The 26,561-nt window shown below is 47.5% G+C and overlaps 1 protein-coding gene across 1 annotated transcript in view; it reads right to left on the bottom strand.

The window, feature by feature from the left end:
• phf14 (PHD finger protein 14) overlaps positions 1-26,561 on the bottom strand; it is a 70,492-nt gene that overhangs the window by 17,125 nt on the left and 26,806 nt on the right. The window contains exons 12-17 of the mRNA XM_084454867.1: positions 23,271-23,377; positions 22,894-23,025; positions 21,208-21,370; positions 17,958-18,014; positions 17,671-17,792; positions 53-170 (exon numbers count right to left, since the gene is read on the bottom strand). Of these exons, the coding sequence (XP_084310993.1) occupies positions 53-170; positions 17,671-17,792; positions 17,958-18,014; positions 21,208-21,370; positions 22,894-23,025; positions 23,271-23,377 (699 nt within the window). The remainder of the gene's footprint in view (positions 1-52; positions 171-17,670; positions 17,793-17,957; positions 18,015-21,207; positions 21,371-22,893; positions 23,026-23,270; positions 23,378-26,561) is intronic.

Genomic DNA, 26,561 nt, shown 5'->3' on the forward strand with positions numbered 1-26,561 from the left:
ACACACACACACACACACACACACACACACACACACACACGCATACACTCACCTTGGAGGAGGACACGTCACAATCCTGACAGATCCAGCCGTAGCCTGTCTGCTTAGGGGACTTCTTCAGGGGGGGGTCCAGGCACCCAAAATGGTAGCATAGATTGCACTCGTCACACCTGGAAGAGGGAGCAGAGAGGGGTTTAAAGAGTTGTGTGTACCCGAGTGTGTGTGTGTGCGTGTCAGGCCCACACACCATAAATAAGAGACCCCATACAACCCTCCTCCCCACCCCACCCACTAACAATGATTGATTATGACAAGGCAGTTAGTTGTCAGGCATGGGATTCTTAATAGATTCAAATCACATTCTGATTACACATTTCCTTGACCTTACATGGGCGGTGGGGAGAATGAATGGCCAGATAGATATGAGCTTCGTTATCGTTAGACAAAAGGTCTGTCGTCCGTCCTAAAGTCGGACTACCTGGGTGTCCTTGGGTTAGGCGGCTGCAGGGGTCAGCGACACACGGTCAACAGACATGAAGGGATATTGTCCATCACACATCATGTGAAAATGGTTTTGCCTTGTAGGCCATCTTGTGCCTGTATAGACTATGTACCTACAGAGAGTGGGGTTTATTACAGACCTGGGTCGAAATACTATTTGAAATTGTTCCAATTACTTCAGCGTTTGCTTGAGTCTGCCTGAAGAGACGGGTTGGCTTAAAGTGGACCAAAAAGTGTACCAAGAGAAAGAGAACTCAGTTTTCCTTGCATTCACACTGTCCCTTTTGAAAGAGGACTCGGATATCTTTCTGGTCCCCCCCCCTGATTGGGTCTCAGTCCACTTTCCGTTCACACTATTTTTCACTTGGTGTGATATTTTGACGTGAGTAGCCAAGACTACACCTCAAAGGCAGGAGAGAAAAGCCTAGCAGAATCACATTAGCCTAATTACCTCCGCCCCAGGGGCAAAGCCCCTCAGAGCGGAAGGTAATGTTTTCACCCGTCTGTGTGTGTGTGTCTGTATGCGGACAGGATTAAACAAAAACTACCAGCCCGATATGCATGAAACTCGGTGGAGGGGTGCAGCATGGGCCAAGGAACTCACCATTAAATTCTGACCATGATTCATTCATAGGTGGCTCTACAGTACCCATATTACTGTAACTTCAGTGTAGTGGGGGATTTAGGTTTCAGTTTCCTCATGTTTCAGGTTCTTGGCGCCAATTACAATACCGAGCTTGGCCACTTCGCCAAAAACTGGCTGTTCCTGGCCATGGGGGCTTGCTTCATGCGCCACTGAGCAACTTTCATTGGATTAAATGGGCCGCCATCTTTGCATGCCTTATCCACTTCTTATAATACATCCATGATCCAGCCATGATCAGTTATGCTTGCGTCAACAGGCTGATGTCTATTTACTTTACAGCTCGATCCAGAAGGTAGAACGCTAGACGCCTGACGAGACTACTGGCTGCAGTGTAGAGAGCGACAAACAAGCTGCTAAAGCTATTGCTGATTATGTTTTTTTTTTTAGCACAATACCACTTAGTGCGTTGTTATCAACTTGTTTGCTAACAAAGGCTAGAGCTACTAGTTAGCTGTTGATAACGAGATCAGCTGTTGCAACTGGAATGCTGACCTCGGGAGTGACCATTGCCAGTTCCCACTCGCACCTCCCGAGACTAATGGAATGCACCATTACGTTATATTTCTCATTTGTGTGGATAGTTGAAGCGATGCATTCTGTAGGCTACCTCAATAGAGTCCGCTAAATTACCATGTTTAATGCTTTATGTATACTATCTGTTAGTGTGAAGTGTGATGATTTCTATACAGTTCTGTCCGCTGAAGAACATTTTTCATTAGACCATGTTTCTGTATGCTGGTTTGAAATCCTCCTCCTGGTTAGGTAACTAATGTGGCTAGCAACTGGTTAGGTAGCTGACTTAGCTAGCTAGTTGACCTAACCGAACCTAGTGTAGCCAGTTAGCTATTGTGGTCAGAGGGAAGAACACCAAGCCTGACCGAGCTCCCATCCCTACCACCAGCTAGCTAAACGTTACATTTTTAAAAGCTATTTATTTACTTAAATGCAGATGTACTTGGGGTGTGGATGGGACATTGTCACGAAGCTAGCAACGATTAGCCGATCGGCTAACGCCATTTGTGTTTGGCCTGGGGATGGCTCATCAGCTAGCCAACTTCTGTGGCTAAAAAGTTTGACGTCTGTGAAATGCGACTGCTTGTCTGTCTATGGCCAATGGTCATAACATTTCAGCTTACCCATTCAAGTTGTAAAATAGATATAATACACAATCTATTGAGATAACAAAACAATAGATTAATTAAGAGACGCTATACATTATACATTAATTTATTTTATTTTATTGTACTTCAATAAAACTCTTCTTATATTTGCATTTCTTGTATTGTTGCCTATTTTTGAATTGTTGATGCTTTCTTGTTGACTAAGCATACTAACTGGACTCTGCTAGATGTTTTCCAGACGCGCAAAAGAACTAATCACCCCCTGCAGACCAGGCTGAGCCTTCATATACTCTCAAACACAAAAGTAACTCTTTCCCACCTTCAGACTATTCACAGCCAACTACATGCCTTCTTGACTACATTGAAAGAAATAACTCAAGAACACCTGTTGGTTTCAAATGTGTTTATTATAGCTGTAACCCAGTTGAATTGATTCAACTCACTCATTACAAATACTGCCCACCCACACCATCAAACCTTTTCAGTGGCATAGCTGACTGAAGCCGTGTTTATGATAAGTGGTGATGTGTGTTGCTGACAGAGGAAGCAACATCAAACCTGAATTGAATTAGTTAAACTCACTCCTCAGTATAAACACTTGTCTTGGCAAGTCAGAGGAGCCAATATTGAACTCAGTGAGCGTAAAGGCAATACTGCCAAGCAACACAGTGACACCTGTGATATAGACTTCGGTCTCAACTTGCATTTAAACGATAATGTAAACTTCAAGCATTCAAAGTTAACTGCAGACACTTTCAGGTGGATGAAAATAAAGTGTCTGCATAATAAAATAATTGACTTCATAGAAAACTATATCTCGCCTATAGACTACAGATTTAACATGTCATTGGCTGTATAACTCCCATCTCAAATGTACATCTTGTAAACTACTGTCTGCAGACTATGAACCAGCCCACTCCTCCCTCCACTACTGCTCTGCTTGGCTGTTAATTAATGTGAATGGGAAGTCTTCACAAAACTAGCAACGTTTTGGAAATTGGAGAGGAAAGATGTCAAGCAGAAAGAGGAAACTACAGGTGGTGCTACAGTAGGGGTGTAACAATATATTATGCCACAATATATCGCGATACAGAAACGTCACAATACGTATCGTCAAGGTGAAAACAATATTGTGATATGTTTATTGTATATCAGTGAACGCTGGCTACACAACGCTGGTAACAAACACGTCTTTTGTCTCTAGGCCTATCCATGATATTACAACAGTTAAGCTCTAAATTCACAAAGTGTAGTGGAGTAGAAATGTGGAGAAATGCACTATTGGTGTGAACAGCAGCACTACTGCAACGCTTCACACCTGCCCTTAGTGTATGGTATTGTATTGCTATCGTCAACCCAATATCGTGTATCGTGTATCGTATCGTGAGATTAGTGTATCGTTACACCCCTATGCTACAGTAACCAATTCAAAAAGCCAGTAGGAGAGCACAGCACATGAGAGGTGGTGGTGGGAGGAAAGGTAGAGGGGGGGATGTGAAAGGGGGAGAGCAGTTGAGGGGGGGTGGGGACAGGGGCGGAGGTCTGCACTCTCGTTCAAAATAGTTTTCATGAATAATGATGACGACAAATGAATAACAATAATGATGATGAGATTATTTCTCCAATTTAATAGAGACAATTATGATGATGAATGCTGTTTTCATAGCACAAATGCGGGGCTCTCTCTCTGTCTGTCTGTCTGTCTGTCTGTCTGTCTGTCTGTCTGTCTGTCTGTCTGTCTGTCTGTCTGTCTGTCAAAGGATACACAATAACCCGTCCAGTTCCTCGTAAAAGGGGCATTTGTCTTTTATGTCAGAGGAGGATTCTCCACTTTTTCTCATTGGTCTAGTAGGCTACATCGTTTTGACGATGCCGCAATGCACTGCGTGCGGTTCTATGAAGCCCCACGCTTTCATAAACGGACCATTGGAGCTTTGGGGCTTAATTCACCATTAAAAGTATAATGTAAGGTTATTTTTCACGATAACCTTATTTATTTTCGTATGTGGATTTGCTTTTTCCAGCCTTCCGTAATAACACTGCCATTCCAACAGACGGTGTCCGAAAATTATGTTCTTAGCCGGTAGACAAACATACTCCTGGAGCTTGCTCGATCGCCTTGTTGAGAGGGGTCAGGGAAGAATTTTTACAGCTCACTTATCTGGCCCCCGGGTGATTACTGTTTTTTTGCTTCCCTCTGGAATATGTAGAGAGTGGGTCGTACGCCCACCTCCCTTGTTCTCTGTAAAGCGCATTGTGTTGCCTCTGGGTATGAAATGCGCTATACAAATAAAGCTTTGATTGATTGATTGATTGAAATAGGATAGAGTATGCGCTTAAGACAAGTTTAGAAAGGATTTGGTGTTCAACAGTCCAGAATAACATATATAAGAAAAGCTTTTTACTGGGCATTTCGAATAGACACTGAAGCACTCATGTAGCCTGCGTTTATTGCAGGCGAACAGGTGACTGTCAACAGTGTTCCCTGCGCGTCTTTCAGCACCATTCTCCACGGATGTTCCAAAAGCATAAATCAGTTCCCCATTCAATGCATTTATTTCCATTAGTAACCTAAATCAACTTCTGAAGCATTTATTTAATATTTACAATTATAAACATTTATCAGTAGGTTTTATTCGTTTTGATTTTATTTGTTTTGAATAATGATGCAGTAGGCTAGTTTATTTCACTGACCAAAATACTCCTCCACTCTTGCTAGAGTTACCACCATGGTTCGGTCAATGTTTTTTTTTTTAGCTCACAAACAGGGTAAAGGGTGAAGTGAATCTGTTCACATTGCACAGGTTAACCGAACTGCAACACGGACTTAGCCCCCCTAGGTGGCCTGATCCTACAGATTGCTTCAGAGGGGTCTGAGTTCGTTTGGAGTGTTCAAATATGCGCAAAAAGAGATGGCTAATCGAGTTAATTTTGAGGGCTGAAAGCAAGAACATATGTGAAAACACCCGAAATAATTATGTCCTAATCCGTAGTAGATTCAGATTTTTTCAAATCTGATGAAGGAGAGGACAGGCGGACAGGTCAATCTGTTCCATCTCTCTATTCGTCTCCTCTAGACAAAGTAAAGTCAGGTGGGGTGGGGCGGGCTGTGCCTGTCTGGATTAGCAAGGGGAACTGGAGGCTGTATTCCCAACCAACTGCATCACAACAGTAGTCTCGTTAGTTTAGAGATAGGAGTAGCTCTACTGTACACTCCAGTCAAAGGCCAGGGTTGCAGGCAGAATGTTTTTGTTGAATGCCAAAATAGATTATGATATGCTTAATCCATAAATGGGACCAGTTGATACATTAGATCATTTCACCACCTGAAGGTACCTTTGAGGGACACCCAGGGAGGAACAAAATGTCTCACCTGTAACCATGCCAATGGTGTGTCTTACCATTATTCTGGGATATAGTGAAGGTGAAACTCACAGGCAACACAACCCAACAGGCCAACTAGACACAAAGACGGACCTGAACCAAAGACATATCAGACTGCCTCTTAAGGTTGGCTACAAGAGAGAGTTAGAAAGAGAAAGAGAGAGAGAGAGAGAGAGAGAGAGTACATTGCTGAGGAGCAGAGTTGCAGTCAGACAGTGCAGTGAAAGTTGCAGTGTTCTTGTAGAGTAATGAACCCATCACCTCCTGTCAGAGGAGCCCTTTTCACAGAAGGACCTAGCAGGGACCCCCATTCTCATCAGGGAAAGGCCAGGTCCACATCATACACTAATGAGGAAGCCCCCCACCCCACACACACACACACACACACACACACACACACACACACACACACACACACACACGAAGACCAGAGAAACACTGTAGGCTGTTACACTGCAGCATCACAACAATAGTAGTCTCGTTGGTTTAGAGACAAGAATAGCTCTACTGTACACTCAAGTCCAAGGGCAGGGTTGCAGACAGGGCCGGCCCGAGGCATAGGCGAAATAGGCGGTCGCCTAGGGCGCCAAATGGCCAAGGGGCGCCTGGCCAAGGAGCACCAAAAAAAAAAAAATTTTTATTAAAATAATTTCATTCCGTAATCCCTACTGTCTCTATTACGCTTCGCAATGCGATGCGGCGCCTCCGCCCAGCGCCGGGCGCCTCCCCCGTTAACAAATCGCGCAGCAGCACCCCCCCCCCCCCCCCCCCCCCGTCAACAAATCGCGCAGCAGCACCCTCCCCCCCCCCCCCCCCCCCCCCCCCCCCCCCCCGTCAACAAATCTCGCCTAGAGCTGCTGAAATGCTAGGGCCGGCCCTGGTTGCAGACAATGTTCTTGTTGAATGCCAAGTTAGGTTACGATATGCATAATTCATAAATGTGTTTCTAGTTCTAGTGCTTACTTTCTAAACTCAACTATCTTATTTACACTCAGTTATTTAAGAGTTATGTTTGGAAATGATCATAACCATTCGGTATTCCGATAACGACTGATGGGGGTTGGAGAGGGGGCGGCGACGTTTATCGCTGCATTTAATAGGGTTTGAGCAAAGCAGCAGTTTCCCATTGATGTTTAGGGGGTTGTTTGCCCTCTCCTGCTTCCTCCCATAGTCCACTAGCATCTCCTTCGTCTTACTGACATTCAGGTGGAGGTTGTTGTCCTGACACCACCCAGTCAGGAACTCCGCCTCCTCCAGATAGGTCTTCTTATCATTGTTGGAGATCAGGCGTACAACAGCTGTATCGTCAGCAAACTTGATGCTGGAGCTGGAATCAAGAGCGGCTATTCAGTCGTGTGTGTACAGGGAAAACACAGCAGCGAGGACAAGACACATCCCTGGGGCGCTCCAGCGTTGAGGAGGAGCTCTCACCATCTGAGGTCTGCCCGTCAGGAATCCACCTGCACAGGGGGGTGTTAATTCCGAGGTCCGAGTTTGGCGATGAGTCTGGGGTGTGGTTTGGTGTTGAAATTATTGAAGAACTGTCAACGAATAGTAATCTCACATAATTCCCCTTCCCTTTGTCCAGGTGGGATAGGGTAGTGTGGAGGATGTGGGCAATGGAAATCTCTGTACACCAATTGGGACGATAGGCAAACTGTAGAGGGTCGAGTGTGCTGGGCAGCTGGGAGATGTAGTCCTTGATCAAAGCACTTCATCACCACAGAGGTGAGCGCCACTGGGCGGCAGTCATTAAGACCGGCTGCTCTCAGTTTCTTGTGCACGGGGATAATGATGGACTCATTGAAGCATGTGGGTCTGACAGAGACAGGTTAAATATTGCTGTGAACACCGGCGCCAGTTGGTCAGTGCATGACTTGAGGACTCGCCCTGCGATACCGTCTGCTCCTGCCGCCTTCCTGGTGTTCACACACTTAAACTCGCTTTGCACGTCGTGTTCAGACAGACTAAAGGCTCTCTCCGGTGTAACTCACAGGCAACACAAGCCAACAGGCCAACTAGTCCCACAAGATCAAAAAACATCAACATCAAACGTCATTCAAAGCTGGAAAATGAATCAATTCACTCCACTTCTCTGCCAAAAGAATGAACATGGGTTCAATGGCAGATAGAGGGGTGATGTTCACTCACCACTCCAAAAAATCTATTCCACTCCACTTCTCTAGTCATAGTAGACACTCTTTCTTTGGTTATAATATACAAAGGAACAGAAGCCACTGAGTGTGTGTAGTGAAGTGATGTCTTCATCTGTGTTTCCTATAAGAAGCCTTCAAACTGTTCTCATTTGGACATCTGCATCAGAAGCAATTAGACATTAGTTCTGATACGACCATGCCCAAGGGGGCAGTCATTTCAATGCACCGCCCTTGGTACAGGAAAAAGAAGAACATTTCATTATAATGGAGGATAAATTGGGAAAACATCCAATTTCAACAGTTAACATGGAAAACGGTCGCCGAAGGATGTTCTTTGCAAGGTGTTCCATGTGTTCATCTCCTGTAGAATGAGTGCTCCCTTTCTAATACCCTAGAGGCATATGAATGTCACATTCATATATCAATGTGATTGCCAATTCATTCTGCAACCACATCTTTTGCATTCCAGCTCTGTCTGTATACATTGAGCTGGGATCAGTATCAGCCCAGTATATTCACTGTGACAGGCCAATGAAGATGGGCGGCCCCCGGCGACAGACTGTCACCTCTGAACAGCCTGGATCACACCATCTCCCTTGGAAGTGGGGGAGAAAAAAAAAATCTTCAGAGGAAAACGGCTGCTTTGCTCACAACCTATGATCCAACCTATGATTATGTAGCGGTGAATGCCCTCCTACCCTCACCAGTTGTTAGTGTAATACCGAATGGTTTAACGTTCATTTCAAAACATTACTCTTAACTGAGTGTAAATAAGTTAGTTGAGGGTAGAATGTAAGCACTAGTATGCACACACATATCCACAGAAGGTGAGCTCTGGGTTCTACGAGGACAGGACTAGAACTACAGGTATGGGGTAGATATTGGGATGAAGAATAGACTTGTGTGTATCTCACTGTTGACACACTCACCACAGTAGATTTACAGTCATTGACTTTGGCATTGGCCTAGATGGGGTTATTGGCATCTTACTAGTTGCAGAAGCAGAGTCCAACAGCTGCTGCACATTAGCAAGAAATCTGCCCGGGCAGGTGGACGTGCATATACACTCTATCTCTCTCTCTCTCTCTCTCTCTCACACACACACACACACACACACACACACACACACACACACACACGCACACACTTAGGCTACACAAGTGTAGATGGGCTGAGCAGGCATATCTGCCTAGGAAACGATGGGGAATTTAAAGCACCCCCCCCCCGTCACCTAGCAGGCCCGTGAAAAGAAGACAAATGACCACAAGTGTGTGTGCACCGCTAATGAGCACACTCCTATTGTTGCACACAAACCGCCAATTGATTTCACATGAATCTCTGGCTCAGGCGACGACCCCCCCCCCCCCCCCTGCCCACACTTGAAACACACTCCCCAACCCACAGGAGGGGTCTGTTTTTATTAGGCGAAATGTGAGACAATTCTCGCCCGCTTACTTCTTTAATTACTTTACCTTAATGAACCTATTGTTAACTTTTGTTGTGTATCGTGGAACATCGTGGTGTTGTGTATCGTGGGGGGGGGGGGGGGGGGGGTGATTACGGTTAATTGGAATTAAAAATGCAGATTTACAGTATTCATTATTTGATGGTGTTCCGAGAGGAGGTAACCTTTATGTTAAACTTATGTTTTCGGTTACCTTTTCTTCCTTTTAGGAAGTAGAGCGATAACAACTTACAGTACAGCAGCCTACATGGAAATAAGTTGGAAATAAAGGCCCATTACACTTAAATACATATAGCAAGGGGGGGGGCGGGGGAGGGGGGGCTGAGGCAGAAGAGGCTGAGGCCCTAACCGGCGATATAGCTAGCTGTGTGATGCACAGAGTCCCAGAGTGTCTCTGTGGGCCGGCGACCCACCTCCATCAGCTCCCCAAACTGCCCCCTGATGGCCCCTCGTCACAGCAAGGTCCTTGATGTTATCAAAGCAATTTGGCTCTGCTTTAATCATTGGGAAAATTGAGCAGCCCCCCCCCCCCCCCACCCCACCGCTCTCCTCTGGAAGCAGAAACAATCCAATCACTCATAAGAGAGGTTATTGATTGATGTAATCTGATTGGGTGTGAGGTGGGTTAGTGGGCGGCGGGGCAAGGGGACACGATTGATTGTTTTTGTCTGCTACACATGTTGCACTCTGCTGGTGACTCGTATCCCCCTTTCATCTGGTGTTTAATCTCTGTGGAGGGTTCTCGGGGGGGCCGATCCTCTGCCCCGCCCCCCCGGTACCCTCCCGCCTGACTGGGGTGAGAGAGCCTGGTCTCTAAGCTGGGCATGATCCGCTCTCATCCAACTCTTAGAGCCTTCTTTGGCACGCGCGCACACACGACCAGTATCATCTGCTATAGATGGATGGATAGATAAGTCTAAAATCTAAACTGTCAGTTAAGTCCATGGCATCCCGCCTCAGGTGGGAAGGACCTACAGAGGCGTTCAGTGGAGCATCATGGTGCTCCTGTGCCTGCCCCAGTCATGGAGAGCGCGAGACACATTGTTCATGGTGGCCTTCGGTTTGGCAGGCATTCCTCTCTCACTACTACTGACTCCAAGTTCAGGCTGACGCCCAGTACAGAGCCCGCCCCCCCGATCAGCTTGTTCAGTGTGTTCACTGCCTTCATACTGCTGCCCCAGCACACGACAGCAAAGAAATTGGCACTCACTACCACAGCCTCATAGAACATAGACTTGTGTCTGTCCTCCCTTCTTGTAGATGGCCTTGATGCTTTCTGCCCATTCCAGCCCATTGCCTAAGTGCACCTGCCTAATAGGCTGGAATGGGCAGGAAACATCCAACTTCCTCATTTCTTCAGATAGTTATGACATCCTGCTTCACATCTACAAACACTGTATTGTACAATACTCAGACATAATTTAATCCACCCTTTCACTTTACATTTATTGTTCGTCTTTCATATAATATACATCACATTGCTTGTATATGGATTGCATATTGCAAATATGTATGTATTGTCTGTAAATAATATGTATATTTTCGTATTGTGTGTATTGTTTGAGAGTCACCAACCGCTAACGGCCGGACCCAAATTCATTGCGTGTTAACTTGGACAATAAATCTGATTCTGATGTAAGCACGCCCAACCCCACCACACATAGGCCCACACCTCACAGTGCGAGCCCACGAGGGCCTCTTTCATTCCTTCACCCACACAGCCTGCCTGCCTGCTTACACTCATGTGGGTGGGGTTGTGGGTGGGGTTGGGGGTGGGGTTGTTGGGGGGGGGGGGGGTCATGCAACTGAAAGGGAGAGGTTAGTGGGCTTGCATGGAGATGTAAGATGAGCGTTACTTGAATCACCCTTGTTCTATCAAACCGCTTGAGAGGCTGCGGTTCAAGTCATATTGATTATAGAGGAACCTGAAAAACAACTGGATATCAAACAGATACGGGGCGATTAGAACAGTCTAGTCGTTATTGTAAAGGTGCTCATGGTTTTGTGAGTCAGCTACTGTAGGTTTGTACGTCAGAGCAACTAGCGTGGAGCTTGGCTTCGAAACCTAAATGAATATTGAATATTCTAAACAAGAAGGAAAATGCACGCTCAAGAACTTTATACAGAAGGCTAAAAGTGCAGAACTGCATTCTAAATCTCAAAAGGAAGAAAAAACACTCCAATTGGTTAAGAAAAGATTAGTGCTGCAAAAGATTGTAATTAAATGCTGTTTACTTGCATGAGGCAGAATTTGCTCGCCCTATTTTGATTAGCCTCGCTGTGGATTCACTTTAAGATCAAAAGTTCCCAGTCAGCTTAAATAACACATCGAAGCTGTCATCCATCTTTCCATCGTCATCATCATCCATGCTCTCGAACTGCCTCGCAACCAAAATGTTCAGACACATATCAACAATGTTCAACATGCAGAGAAAGTCAACGCTCCATGTCAACGCCCCATGATAACGCATCGAACCTGCGCTCCTGATTGCTATACAGCCGTTTCGGGCGCACGTACTAGGGGTCCGTGTATCGACAGTGGGCTTGTGGCCTCCAAACTTCTCTTCCTCCCTTGCCCGGCGCCCGCAGAGCCCCAGTGGCCGAAACAAGGCGCAGAATTTATCACAAGAGGGCAGTCCAATTACCTGGGGAGTGGCCACGTGACGGGGATCAATATGGCACAAAGCACTCAGCCATTGACTCCGGCCCATGACAAACTGCCCCGGTGGCTTTCTGTGAATCCTCTCTATAGAAAGGAGTAGATTATCGGTCTTTCTCTGCCTCCCACTTTTTGATTTACTGTTGGGCCGCTGCGACATTATTAAGGAGCCATTGTTTTACAAGGGGGGAGGTAATGAATGTGCAGCTGGAGTCAGGCCTGTGGATAGAGCCCTGCCAGGGAAAACTGCCTTTATTAGCTCATTAGGACACAACTCATTCACTGCTGGGGCTCTCTAGCCCTCACCTGGGCGGCCGTGTGGCTGCAGTTCCCCCAGTCTTCCAGCAGGGGGCCTCCGTGAACCATGCTCCGATGGAGGGGAGGCTAGACCAGGCAGGCTCCGTTTCAGGCGGCGGCGTCTGTGGTCTCTGCTCCCCGGGAGGAGCTCTTCCCCCCGGCCTCCGACCTAAGCAGAGCTCCAACCCGCTCGCCCTGTACCTCCCCGAGGCCCGCTGTGTCACAGAGGCAGCGCAGGTACGGCCTGCTCCGCCACCAACGCCTCCCCGGCCGCGGAGAGGGTGCTGGGCCGAACTGTGCTCTAATTAGGGTATGAGGCACCTCTGGGCAGTGTGAATCATCTTCAGTGTGTAGTTACTGAGACATGGTGGGGTGTGTGTGTGTGGGGGGGGGGGGGGGGGCGGGGCACTGCACTGCAGCTGATAAAGAGGAGGTATAGAGGGGGGACGGGACGCTGGGAGGAGGAGGAGGAAGGGGCTGCACGCATCCAGGAAGTAAGCCGAGCGGATGGACACACACTGCGGTGGAACCAGTAGCCTAGGATAAAAGAGGCAAGGGAGTAATAGATTTGAGCTGCTTGGCCACTCTTCCCACACAGCGCCGGCCGGCCTGGCCACTCGCGTCTTCTCTTTTAATAGAAGGAAGGGGGGTGGGGGGGGCGCGGAAGGGTGAAGTCAGCAAAAACAAAATGCCGCCATTAAATCATCTTCCCCGGATCCTGTGTCAGAACAGTAATGGGAAACGCACTCATCATGGGAAAGGTTACTGCTCGTCCAAAACCTCCCCCCATTCCACCTCTCTTTCTCTCCTGCTGGCCCCCCGCCTTGGTCCTCGGACCAGAACCCCTGGTCTCCACGGGCGCCCGGACGGAGGGATGAGGGATCGGGGGCATTTACAGATCGCCACGCTGTGCTGGTTCCATCTCGCAGACGGGCAGGGAGGCCGCCTCTGACTGGGCGCACCGCCGCGCTCTCCCAGCCTGCCTGTGCACTCGGCTGCTGCTGAGGCACCGTGCCGTACGCGCCGCCGCCGCTGCTCGCCTGCTACTGTTGGACACGTTGGGCCTTTGTCACGCTCCTCACCAGACTGTCCGTGAAAAAGAAGACCTCTCAATTCTCTCGCCCTTCGGCCTTGTATGTGGCTGTTGGCAGTGTGTGTGTACAAGTGAGTGTGCGAGTGATAGAGAGTGCACTGTATGTGTTTGAGAGGGAGAGAGACGGACGCGAGAGAGAGAGACAGACCGAGAGAGACAGACCGCGCACAAGAGAGACATACCGAGAGAGAGAGACTGACAGAGAGAGAGAGAGAGAGGTCTGTGAGAATCTGGACTCTGCTGAAATAAACAGATCAGTTCTCTCTTACTCTCTCATCGGCAACCTCTGCCCCCCCCCCCCCCCCCCCCCCTCGCCTGAGACGACCCTAGACTGGGGGCACTTCCCAGGTGATAAATCAAACATGACAGAGGGGGTTGGACGCACAAACGGACCGCCGCCAACGCACCCTTGCAACAATTAATTAGCTCACTGACACTCATTTATCACTATGGCAATAAGGTGAAAATGTCAAGAGTTTATTAAAGCTCGCGTAATGCTGTGAGCTGGAGGCCAAAGGCCTGGATACACACACACACATACAAACAAACAAACATCCATACAAACATACACACGAGAGAGCAGCAACATTCACATTCACGCTCAATATCACATTTAAGTCATACAAGATATTCAAAAATTACATGTAGGCATGTCTGTAAACAAATATGCAGGAAATTGAGTCATTTAAGATCCCATCTGGGGAAAAAAGGAGTTCAACTCCATTTACAGCACAAAAAGTCTTCAATGATGTAATAATCAAGTACTGTATGTAGGCATTAAAAAAAAACATGTAGGCACAAAAAACAAAGAGACAGCAGGCCTCTTCAATAAATACTGTACACATCACACAAGACTACCAGTTATCAGCTTTCACACTCTAGAGGAACATCACATATTCTCAGGTTAGTGTTATAAGGACTACTGTACAGGCCTAATGGTTAGATACAGAGTTAGCCATGCAGGGTGTGTGTGTGTGTGTGTGTGTGCTCGTGTGTGTGTAAAGCAAGGACAATCAACGCTTTCATATGGCTGTGGATGAGGCGGGGGGATGGGGGGGTGACATGGTAGAGAGGAGTCAGGAGGTCAACCTACACAGGGATCTCTTAATTTCCTGAGGAGACCTTCTGAGTCAGTCTGTCTTTTTGTGTTATCCAGCGGACCTCCAGCGATATCTGGGGTTTGGCTGCTCCCTGGGGCCCGTGTGTGTGTGTGTGTGTGTGTGCCGTGTGTGTGTGTGCCATGTGTGTGTGTGTGTGTCGTGTGTGTGTGTGTGTGTGCCGTGTGTGTGTGCCATGTGTGTGTGTGTGTGTGCCGTGTGTGTGTGTGTGTGTGCCGTGTGTGTGTGTGTATGTGTGTGTGTGTGTGTGTGTGTGTGTGTGTGGAGTCCCAGGCCGCGCTGAGGGAAATGACATGCAAGGGGCGGACTGTGACACTTGTCAGGAGGCCTGACAGGCCAGTAGGCAGCTGTTCTGTTGACGGGCAGCGAGCGGCAGGCGCTGGGGGACGCGCAGACGGGGCTGGGCCACCACTGACCACGTGTCAGTTCAACTGTCAGCCACAGACACGGAGGAAACGGCACCTCTGAAAATGCTTCAAACACACACACTCACGCTAATATCGCAAGTACCGCTAACTATTTACAGTGGCTTCTAACTTGTTACAATTGATATTCTATGGTAACCCTCTGTTAATATGCTACAATGCCACTACCAGAAATGGCAGTTGTCTTTATCAAAAGCATAGGCTACGCCTTCCTTTTTTTTTACTCTAGAAAGTTCTACACAATACTACCACAACACTAGGAGACGAGAGCTTAAGTTCAAGTGCATCGGCAATGCACGCTGGAAAAACACAGGGTGATTGGGGCACAGATGACTCCAGTCAATACCACTGATTGGATTGGATGATAAGCTTCTCGGGGAGGTCAAAGGAGCGACGCTGTCGCGGGAATGAGAAGGAAACAGACCAGGTGGGTGGAGGGAGAACGTGGCTCTGGACTCCCAATGAAAGGAAGATGGGGTGATGGTGAAGGGAAAAGAGCACATTTACCACAGAGACAAAGAGAAGAGAGGAGCGAGGGATAAGAGAGGGATGATGGGTTGAAGTGAGTCGGGGTTTGAGCTGAACTAAGCTCAGGACTTTGTGTTTAAGAATCCCTCCACAGTCCAACAGGCCTGAAGTCCAGCACAAATGGGACTGAAGGGCTGACATGAATGGAAAACAAAAAGGTGCCCCCCTGGAGGCCTGTCTAACAATGATGCATGACAAAGGAGCGTCCACAGGGTGCAGTCATACTGAACCCACATAAAATCCCTTAAGCAAACCTTATCGGCTCAATATAAAGTTCAAGTATTTAGATTCCTCAAGTTCATCACTGCTTCTCTCCCTCAATTTTCATTGGACAGCCGTGGGTGCAGTTTGTGGGGTCAGGCTCGCTGGGTCAGAGGCGTCCTTCGCGGGGACTCCTGCCCGCACCCCACCGCCATTCTTCAAACGCCTTAATTAGCCTCTCTCTGTCTCTAAGCCAAAGGTCATCAGTCCAGAGTGTTTTAGGGGAGGTGGGTGAGGTGGCTGCCCCGGCTCTCACAACCTGTGCAATGCAAAGATAGAAAGAGTCAGGGCAGCACACCTCACACCCCCGACCGACACCCCTTAACCCAACACGCTGACTCATCAAATCATTCCTACTGCCCACACTACGAAATAAACAATACAATAAGACACACATGTAAGGCCCACATAAAACCACATTACAGGGAACTATGTTTGATTTCTACCTAGTAAATATAGTCACTGCAAATCAGCGCAAATGAAATATGAGCAGTGAACATGAGCCAGTGATGGTTTGTACATCTCGTGGCAGACACATACGAACACAGTTCAGTCCCCTGTTCAAGTCCAGTCCACAATGGCAAAGATTCTGAATACTAAGTTGCTACAATTGAAGCCTACAGACGAAGAACCATATGAGTGCCATTTACATTAATAGTTGTGTTACTGTTTTGTAATCTTAGGATCTTCTGACTTTTACATAAAATAGGGTTAAATGCATGGCACTACATAGAGGACATTGTATACTTGCAAGTGATGTATATCATTCACACAAAATATTATCAGTATAGTCTGTATATCTGTTACTAATCAAGCGCTCAATAAAAAATCAAAATGCACATATATGGTTATTCATCTATAGGCCTCAATTAAAAGAGTAGTAAAGGGAAAATTCATGTTTAGCCCTGTTTTAAGGTTACTTATGATCATATACAATGGTTCAGATCAAAACGTTGACAAAACTAGCACTTTTGAGAAAGTCTGATAACTGCTCTACCACCCTTTTGGTCATACAATGGATGTGGGTGGGCACTGTGAAAAATCATAAAAAAAACATGTTAAACTCTCAATTTCAAAGACAAGAAACTCACCGAGGTGTTAGTTGGCGTTCTGACATATAATTCGCCGTAAAGTAAGATTCTAGTTCATCTGGAAAGGCTTTTTAAAATATTTAGCATATAACTATTTAGTCGCAGCACATACGTGTGTAAATGTCCGCAAACTAGGTAGCCTAGCAACATAAACAATAACAATAGCTACCGTAAGTAGTTCCGCTTCCTGAATCCCCTCTGCGGATTGATCTACACATCTACAACGGTCGCATCAATACAAGTCAATGGATTTCATAAAATGATCAATAAAACCCTACAGGATTCATACTTTGCGGCGAATTTGATGATTAACACCAACGGACACCAATTACTCCCTCGGTGAGCTTCTTGTCTCTGAAATCGAGTTTAACATGTTTTTGAACGATTTTTCAAGGTGCCCACCCACATCCATTGTATGACCAAAACGGTGGTAGAGCAATTATCAGACTTTCTCAAAAATGCTAGTTTTGTCAACATTTTGATCTGAACCATTGTAAATGATCATAAGTAACCTTAAAACAGGGCTAAACATGCATTTTCCCTTTACTACTCCTTTAACTGATTCATGATTAATGCAGAGCACCGTGAACCGGGCACTGAATTTGACTAAACTCTTAAGAAAGGTTCTGTTAAAGGGGCACAAGAAAGTGACACCCACAATTCTGCGAGAGGACCCAAATAGCTAGTGCTGTTCATTAGGCCCTAATGAACTGTGCCCAAGTGGGTGGCAGCTGGATGGAAGGGGCCAGGCTGCTGGCCTCAGACCCCTCATTCTGCAGATGCAAGCCAGCCACCACCTAATGAAGACTGAACTTTAATCATCGGGAGGATATGGCGGCCGCTCTCTCGCGCCTACAAACACACACGCACACACACGTACGCACACACATCACCCCTCCCCCCACGGGCACACATGGTCACTCACCTCACTAGGTTCTCGTTGTCACCCGGCCCTTTGCAGGTGGTGCACTCGGTCCTGGTGTCGTCGGCTTTGGGCTTCTTCTGCAGGGCCGACTGCCGCTGCCGCCGTTCCCGTGGCGGTGGTTCCTATGGAAACACGGGGGGGATTAGAACTGGGGGCCGTGTGTGTGTGTGTTTGTGTGTGTGGGGGGGGGGAGTTCTTGGAAGCAAGCATGTAAATACTGAGAAGGAAGGAAAAGTTCAGGGGAAACACAGCATTATTACATTATCTTAGATCCTGACGTAGCGTACCTCAATCTTCTCGTCTTCACAGATGGACACCCTCTTCCTCTTCTGCCCTCTGGTTCTCTGTGGAATTGCAAATTGCATTACTTTTTGGACACAGAACTAAATAGGTCCTCCATCTTCTCACCCTGTCATCCATCTCTGTCAGATTATATTTGATCAGTCAGAGAGCACGGGGGAAAGCTTAATCACTTCAGATACTGTGCGTAACCCCCCTTCACCCCAGGTCAAACGGTGTTGTACAAGCCAGTGTGTTTCTGTTCTTGTACTGGGGGGTGAGGGAACAAGGTTCACGTCTAAGGTTCTTGTAGGTCTGGTTCTGGTCTAATCCTGTCTTTCAGCCCGGCTAGTCCTATGACCAGGATCTGGGCTCTCTTTGTTTACGGCCCAGCAGACAGACAGAACCAGCCTGACTCACAGGATTAATAGCCGGCCATTCACTACGCAGATCATGCTGATGAACTAAATAGGATTGGTGGACGTGCCAGGCACACACTTCCTACAGTTTCCAATCCCAGAAACCCCCTGGCCAGCACACGCTGGCTCTAATGCTGAGGTCCGGCGTAGATCCCAAACGGCCCCAGAAGCACTGAGACACCTCCAGTCTACGTAGGAAAGGAGCATCTTGGCGTCAGCTGGGCTAAAACACAGGGGGGAAATAAAAATCTCCGTCTTCTTGATGCTAGCGAGACAGTGACACAGCCTGGTGGAGTTTTTTTTTAAAGGGGGAAGAAAAATCGACAACATATTTAAACAGATTGTGAAAACAATTCCATCTGTCGCCTTTGGCTTGCCACCACCACTCGACAGATGGAACACTTATCATTATAAATGCTAAGCGCAAGAAGGTTGCCAACTGGCTCTCGGAAGCCATTCTCCCGCGATGGCAGGATCAAACAAAAGGAGGCAACTTTATTTAATTATTTCTTCAATAAGGCATTCAGGACTTCATTTAGGTAATCTAGGAAAGGTCAGGGAAAGATCAACACAAACCCACAGGAGTTCAATGCAATGCAAACTCAGGTAAAAGAGAGAGAGAAAGAGACACACATACACAAACACACACACACACACCTAATCACAGACTCTGCTCAGGTGGGGAAATTAAAACTGTGGGCAGTTTATAAGACCCGCGCTAAAAATCTATCCTCTAATTAAGTACATCACTGCATCCTTAACAACCATGAATCATTTTGCACCGGATTAGAAAAATTAACAGAGTATAGGACCTAGCAGTGACATAGTAACTTAATTCTCAGGACTCTCTGTAGACTAATGGCATATGTTCATATGGGACGTTCGACTGTAATCACAGAGGAGTGTTAATAGTTAATCAAGTCCCATTAGGGTTGGACCATTCTGGAAGTGCAGTGCAAATAAATCCTTCAGAATGGTGTGTAGTTGTTTTTTTTAAGGTTTGGATGCATTGGATTACTTCCTGTTGAAATTGGAGGTATCGTGTCAATGGGGAGATTACTTATATTGCATATAAACTAAAAAGCATTCAAACATTTCAAGAAAAAATCGTCTTGGCCTTCAGAGGTTATTCTTGAGTCGGTTCTACACACCAGAGGACCACAGGGCCAGAACAAGGTCCAGACAAGTTCAGGCTTCATCTCACCCCTTGTGGCCCAGGGCCACACCACACACACACACACAGACACACACAGACACACACAGACACACACAGACACACACACACGCCAGCGGGAGGTCGATTAGCCGGCCCTGATAAATTGAAACATGGCTTTAGAGCGGTGCCAGCCCTGGAGAAAACATTAAAAATGCAAAGCGGGACCCTTTCAGCGGCTGCCATCGCGCGCCTTGCATTTGAAGATAAATGCTGCATTGAAGCTTCTCGACTGAGGCGACCGCGGCGGCGGCGGCGAGAGGAATCAGAAAAAAGCTGCTTAATCCTTGAGCACTTCAGCAGGATCCTCAGCGCACTCCTGGGCTAACGGGGGAAAAACACATGAACCCAGACCGGCTCTGCTGCTGCTCCCCTCTCTGACAGATACACAGAGCAGCCAGCCCTCCCCAGGGGGAAGGGGGAAGACGTTGCCCCCACACACACCCCTCTTCGTTTCCTGCGTGAAAAGGAAGGAGTTGTTTCATATTTTTTGAGTCAGTTAAATGAGGAGGGGGGGGCAGTTAAGTTAGGGTTCCGCCCGCAGACGTCGGTTACTGGCGGGCGGCGAAAAACAAAGCCGCCGCGAAGAAGGAGACAAAGACGAGTGTCACGCTGGAGACGCTGCCTCTCCCTCAGCCCTCCCCCTCTCAGATGTCTATCAGCGTTCCTGGAGGGTGGCGGAGGGGAGGGTAGAGCGGGCGCGGGAATCGCAGGATCAGGGTATGGAGGGGACAGATAAGTGGGATCCGTGGAAACGGACGCGGAGGGGCGGGTCCTATCTCCTCTGTCAGCTGGCAGGCGAGGCGGCGGCGGCGGCAGAGCCAGCCACAGGAGCACGGCCCCAGTGGGGCTCGTGTTTAGCCACAGGTAAGACAGGCTAACCGACAAATGGAGGATTTACTGAGCTACACGCAGTATAGCCCCCCCCCCCCCAACCACCCTCCACACACACGCGCTATTTTGCAGAAATAGACAGCGACAAGGTCTGGGATGGTTCTTTATGCTACTACAGTACCTTGGGGAACATTGCGCCTGGACTGCTCCGGTCACTTCCAAATGCATTCTAAATAGTCAGCTGTGTTGTATTAGAACTCACAGCTAAGATATTGATGGTTTTTGTTCTCAAGTGGTCATACTGTGACCTTGCTTGGGTGGCTGGTAACGCTTCAGGTGGTTGATGAGATTAACCAGCTCAGGTCAATGGTCTCTAATCAACACAGATCAATCAACTAGACCCTGAATTGCTCCTCAAGTCTAAATTACACATGACCAGGGGTGAAAATTTACTTTTTGGCTCATGGTGAGTCACCTGCCAAGGGGACTGTAGATGAAAAAAATCTACCGGCCAAGTATATCTTTTTTTCAGATAACTACCGAAATCTAATCGCCAATTGGAAATTTTACCTGCATTTGGCCGGTGGCAGGTGTTAATTTACCGCCCTGCACATGCGCAAGACTGACGTAAATTGTATTACAAAGTGTTGGAAAAAGACTGGCTAGCAGTGGCAAGGCTGACTTTTCTATAGACGCCGCTATTCTACTCTTTGTATGAGGAGTACGTAGCTGTGTGATTGACATTAATAATTTTTTTATTTAATATTTCTACTGCTGTGCGTCGATACACACCGTGCCTCTCACTTGGAGTTTCTTCGGCTCTGGAGACAAGTCCTGAGGGATGAATTTGATTGGCCCTTTGATTTGCCTCCTGGACCTCTTGGTACCGTCGGGTAGCGTCTCCATAGCGATATCGGCTTCGTCACTGCTTGCCTGGTCACACTCGGAACATTGCCTGGGGGGAGAGAGCGTGAGAGAGAGAGAGAGAGGGAGAGGGAGAGAGAGAGAGAGAGAGGTTTTCAGGCCCAAAAGCACCTCTCTCCACTATAGCATATTGATTTTACTATCGGAGAAAATCTTAAATGTAGAAAGTTGGCTTCTGAGGTTTTTTGCTCACTATCGAAACACGATTCAGATTCTGCAGATTACGTTTTCTATGAAACATAAACAAACAGTATGTATCTGTTCAATACCCAGATGAGACATGAGCCAGACTGAAGTGTGCTTCTGCTCTGGGTAAAGAAGACCCAGTGAACCCTGTTTATTGAGAGGCCTGGTACCTTCCTGCCACTGTGAATTTCTGGGCATGCAAATCCATGTAATTAGGTATGACTTGGCCTCCACACAATTCTATCCTTTCAAACGCGGTCTAATTTTCACCCAGTAAAGCGGAACGGCGTCGCACCTTTCTCCATTCATGGATTATACAAATTACTCCAATCACAGGCAGAGACCTGGCTGTGGCGCCACACAAACAAACAACATGCACACACTCTCTCTCTCTCTCTCTCTCTCTCTCTCACACACACACACACACACACACACACACACACACACACACACACACACACACACACTCTCTCTCTCACACACACGCGCACACACTCTCTCTCTCTCTCACACACAGACATACACACACACACACCACACATGCACACACCACACGCACACACCACACACACACACACACACTCCACACACACACCAGTAGACCCCAGGAAGAATAGCTGCTGCTATGCAAAAGCTAATGGGGATCTAAAATAAACAAACAAACAAAACACACCATTCATTTGGGATAATAAGTAATATGGTTAGATTTCCTATCATAGAAAACTAAATTACAGAGATTGAATACTGTACGATTCTTATACGAAAGTATGCACAAAATAACCGTTTATTACCCAATAAGGAAATCTAGTGTTACAGATTGTGGCAGTAAGCGCACCACCACTCGCCACCTCAAGAGGCAGCAGAACATTGTTAAATTTCGCCTAGTTGTTCATGCGGTTTCTTTCTGTGCAGAGAGACTGACAACCTGGTGTGGGACTGGTAGTAAGTCCGAACTGTTACATGTAGACTGCAGAAAATGTCTCCATTCGTGAAATTTGATCATTATTTTGACCCGTAGATAGTCTTTAGACACATAATTGTGTGTTTGTGTGATATTTCCCACACGTCTGCAGTGTGCTAAAATGTCACTTGTGATGTGAGCAAATCAGAGGTCGACAGACACTAATGTGTCTCCAGCCCACGTTAACAGCAGCATGCTCTTTCCACACAATGGCATGACGATTAAGGCGGCCATTAAGGTATGGTGACGGCACACGCTATGGTGGCTTCTGCATGTGAAGACACAAGTCTTTCCCCATCTACCTCCTTCTTTCATTTTTCTCTCTGCTCTCTCTCTCTCTGCTCTCTCTCTCCATTCTTCTGCTTTCCCAGTCCTTCCCTCGCCCCTAGGTGCCCCATGTGTCTCACCAGTAACTATTCTTGGTCTTCTTGGGCATGCGTGTGAGGGGGGGCTCCAAGCACCCCAGGTGGTAGTAGAGCTTGCAGGTGTCACACAGCAGCAGAAGGTGCTGGTCCTGGTTCTTCTTACAGATCCCACAGCTGCACGCACGCACGCACGCACACACACAAACACACACGCACACGATGAATCCATAACACTAACAAATAAAACTATTTATTAAGCTGGTGGAAAACAATACCCATCGTTTATGCCATAAAGTGCTGTGTTTTCCTCCCCTAAGGAACGATACAGTAGGTCAAACAATTCAGCCTCGCTCTGGGACTCGCCATCAATCTCCTTGGTTTGTTTTCCCTAGCCGCTCCTTTGGAGGCTGTTTGTTTACCTGTAGAGGACCGCCGGGAGGCTGGAGGACTTCCCTGGGGCTCCTCCCTCCTTCTTGCTGGGCCTCCTCTCTTTGGGGGCTTTCAGAACAGCTGGAGAGTTCAGTTTCTGGATGAGAAAAACAGACACACACACTCAACACACACAGCAGCTCATCTGCTTCAGGATTCAGTCGCCAGACATTAAGCCGGCGTAGTTGTATTTCTGCATTTTAGAAAGATCTGGCATTACATGGAAGATCTGTAGCACCACTGGCGCGAGTAAAAACGGTGTTGTTAAACTTCCTGAGCTTCCTGGTCCTCAGTGGACTAGCGAGGACTTGGGGGAGCGATGTGGTGAAGGACAAGTACCCACAAAGACGGAGGAAACCTGTGGTCTTTGGCTGAGGAGCACAGAGAGAGAGAGAGAAAGAGAGAGATAAAGAGAGAGAGAGAGAGAGAGAGAGACAGAGTTCGTTCTTCCTGCCCGGTGTCTCGGCAGCATCGCTGCTGTCCAGGTTAATTAGAAAACTTATCTGGTGGGGCCGACGCCACCGCCACCAAACCGACAGCCTCCTCCCTGGGGCGGCTCTAATCTGAGCGTGCTCGGTCCGCCCCGGAGGGGGGGGGAGGGGGGGCTACGACCGCGGGGTTATCTCCTAATTGCGGACCGCGGTCGGCCCTGTCAACACAGTTGGAAAGAGTCTCCACCATTGATATAGCCTCATGTCAGATACTGGTCATATCAGTGTTGGGGGAGTCTGAAGGTATTTGCTCCAAAGAAGATGCTGAGACAAGCAGGCCCCAGGCCATCTGGCATCTTCTGAGAGGGAGCCAGACGGGCTTGGTGGCCATGGGGCGATGGAGGGGATCCAGCAGCATGCTGGGAAGGGTCAGCTGACTCCTGCTATGCCTTCCAGGGACAGTCTCTGTCACAGCCGCCATTCTAAATATGATGTTCCGCGTGCACACACACACACACGCAGCAAACCCCCATTCCCCCACAGAGCACTGCATGGCCTATAGGGGTCCAGAGTTAAGTGTAAGATGACATTTAAACGCCACCTCCCGATCAAATGGAGAGGTTTGAATGTCGAAAGTCGATGGCTGGCTGAAAATGCTTCTACTTGAGTTTGGAGAGGTGTCGTTGTCCCTCGAGGCGTCCTAAACGCAAACGCTGACCCTGTGCCTCATGAAGGATGCGGTGGTCTCCAGTCGGGGGGACATCAATAATTTGTGGTAATGTACAGGCAGAATGACAAATAGGAAATGAAAATGCACCAGATAGATGACAGGAAAGCCGTCTGCCGCTGTGACTGATGTTGCTACTTAAGCCTTGCACGTTTCTAATTACGTGATTTATGGCGGTCGTTGCAGATTTACCAGCCTTCTTCTCTTCTCCCTCCGGTCCTACCTCCCCCTCCCCCTCTCCCTCCCTCTCCAACATCCCTCCACCATTCATCTGTAGAGTCCGCCCTCTCCCAAATAGTACTTTTAATCAAGCATCTTATACATTCAGTTGCCAGTCTACCCAATTGCGTCTAGAGAGAGTTTAGTCTGTTGAAAACCCCTCTTGGAAATCTAAAATGAACCGAGAATGTCCAGAACCTTTACTTTACTGTGAACTGGGTCTGGTGAAGCCAGAGTAGTGTGTGAGTTTCCGGAGGGAGGGGGAGGGGGGGGGGGGGGGCAGGCAGGGTGATTCTGAGGAGTGCAGGGCAGAGCTGCCCCCAGGGGTAAGATGGTGGGAGTGACAGAGTGTCGACCTTCGAGACTTGTTCAGAGGTGCCCTTGACGGCACACCCTGCCCCTCTCAGTGTGAGGCCCTGTGCACTGCAACGCTGTTGCGCCTCCGTGATTAAAATAATGACAGAGCAGAGACAGAGCACAGCCATGCTGTCTTGCTGACAGCCCTGATCGCTCTGCACAGGGAACGTATCAAACAGACCTCTGGTTGCCTAGGAGGCGTTAGGTGGGAGAGTGTGTGTGCATGTGCGTGTGACAGAGAGAGAGAGAGAGAGAGAGAGAGAGAGAGGGGGGGGGGGGGGAGAGAGAGAGGGGGGGGGAGACAGAGAAAGAGAGAGAGAGAGAGAGAGAGAGAGAGAGAGGTGGAGACAATGCCTGCAGCCTGTCAAAGCTTCAGTTCTCATTTTCACCTCATCACAGCACGACACACACACAATCTCTCTCTCACACACACAAACTGGTGCATGCGCATGTACGCTCGCACGCACGCGTACGCACACACACACTAGAGATGCACCGATACACTTTTTTCCAGTTCCGGTCTGATACCTGAATTGGGATATCTGCCAATACCGATCTGATACCAAAACCAGCGGTCTTTTTTCTTGAATAATGATTAACATTAACGTATTAATTATTATCATTAACATAGACTTTATACACTTTGCACACACCATATTCTTACTGTATTGCTACTGTACTGCATTGAACTGTTTTTAATATTAGGATAGCTTGTATGTTGTTGAGGAGCCAAATTATAATTTTACTCATCAATTTTACCCAACGGATGTAGGCCTAACAATGAAAGAATCCTTGAATCCTACTATGTATCCTACTATATATTCATTTTCACATTTCACATTCATTTTCACGTATCAGCACCCACGTTAATCAAATAACAAGAACTAACTAGAGCCCCCCCCCTCCCCCCTCTACCTTTCCTCCCACCTCCCACCACCACCTCTCATGTGCTGTGCTCTCCTACTGGCTTTTTGAATTGGTTACTGTAGCACCACCTGTAGTTTCCTCTTTCTGCTTGACATCTTTCCTCTCCAATGTCCAAAGAATTACTAGTTTTGTGAAGACTTCTCATTCACATTAATTAACAGCCAAGCAGAGCAGTAGTGGAGGGAGGAGTGGGCTGGTTCATAGTCTGCAGACAGTAGTTTACAAGATGTACATTTGAGATGGGAGTTATACAGCCAATGACATGTTAAATCTGTAGTCTATAGGCGAGATGTGAAGTATGAAGTCAATCATTTTACTGTGCAGACACTTTATTTTCATCCACCTGAAAGTGTCTGCAGTTTACTTTGAATGCTTGAAGTTTACATTATCGTTTAAATGCAAGTTGAGACACTAGTCTATATAACAGGTGTCACTGTGTTGCTTGGCAGTATTGCCTTTACGCTTACTTGCCCATGCTGGGTTCGATCTTGGCTGTACAGAAATCATCACACTTCACACTAACAGTTAGTATACATAAAGCATTAAACATGGCAATTTAGCGGACTCTATTGAGGTAGCCTACAGAATGCATCGCTTCAACTATCCACACGAATGAGAAA

The sequence above is a fragment of the Borostomias antarcticus genome (assembly GCF_949987555.1).
Source record: "Borostomias antarcticus genome assembly, chromosome: 21".
NCBI lineage: Eukaryota > Metazoa > Chordata > Actinopteri > Stomiiformes > Stomiidae > Borostomias > Borostomias antarcticus.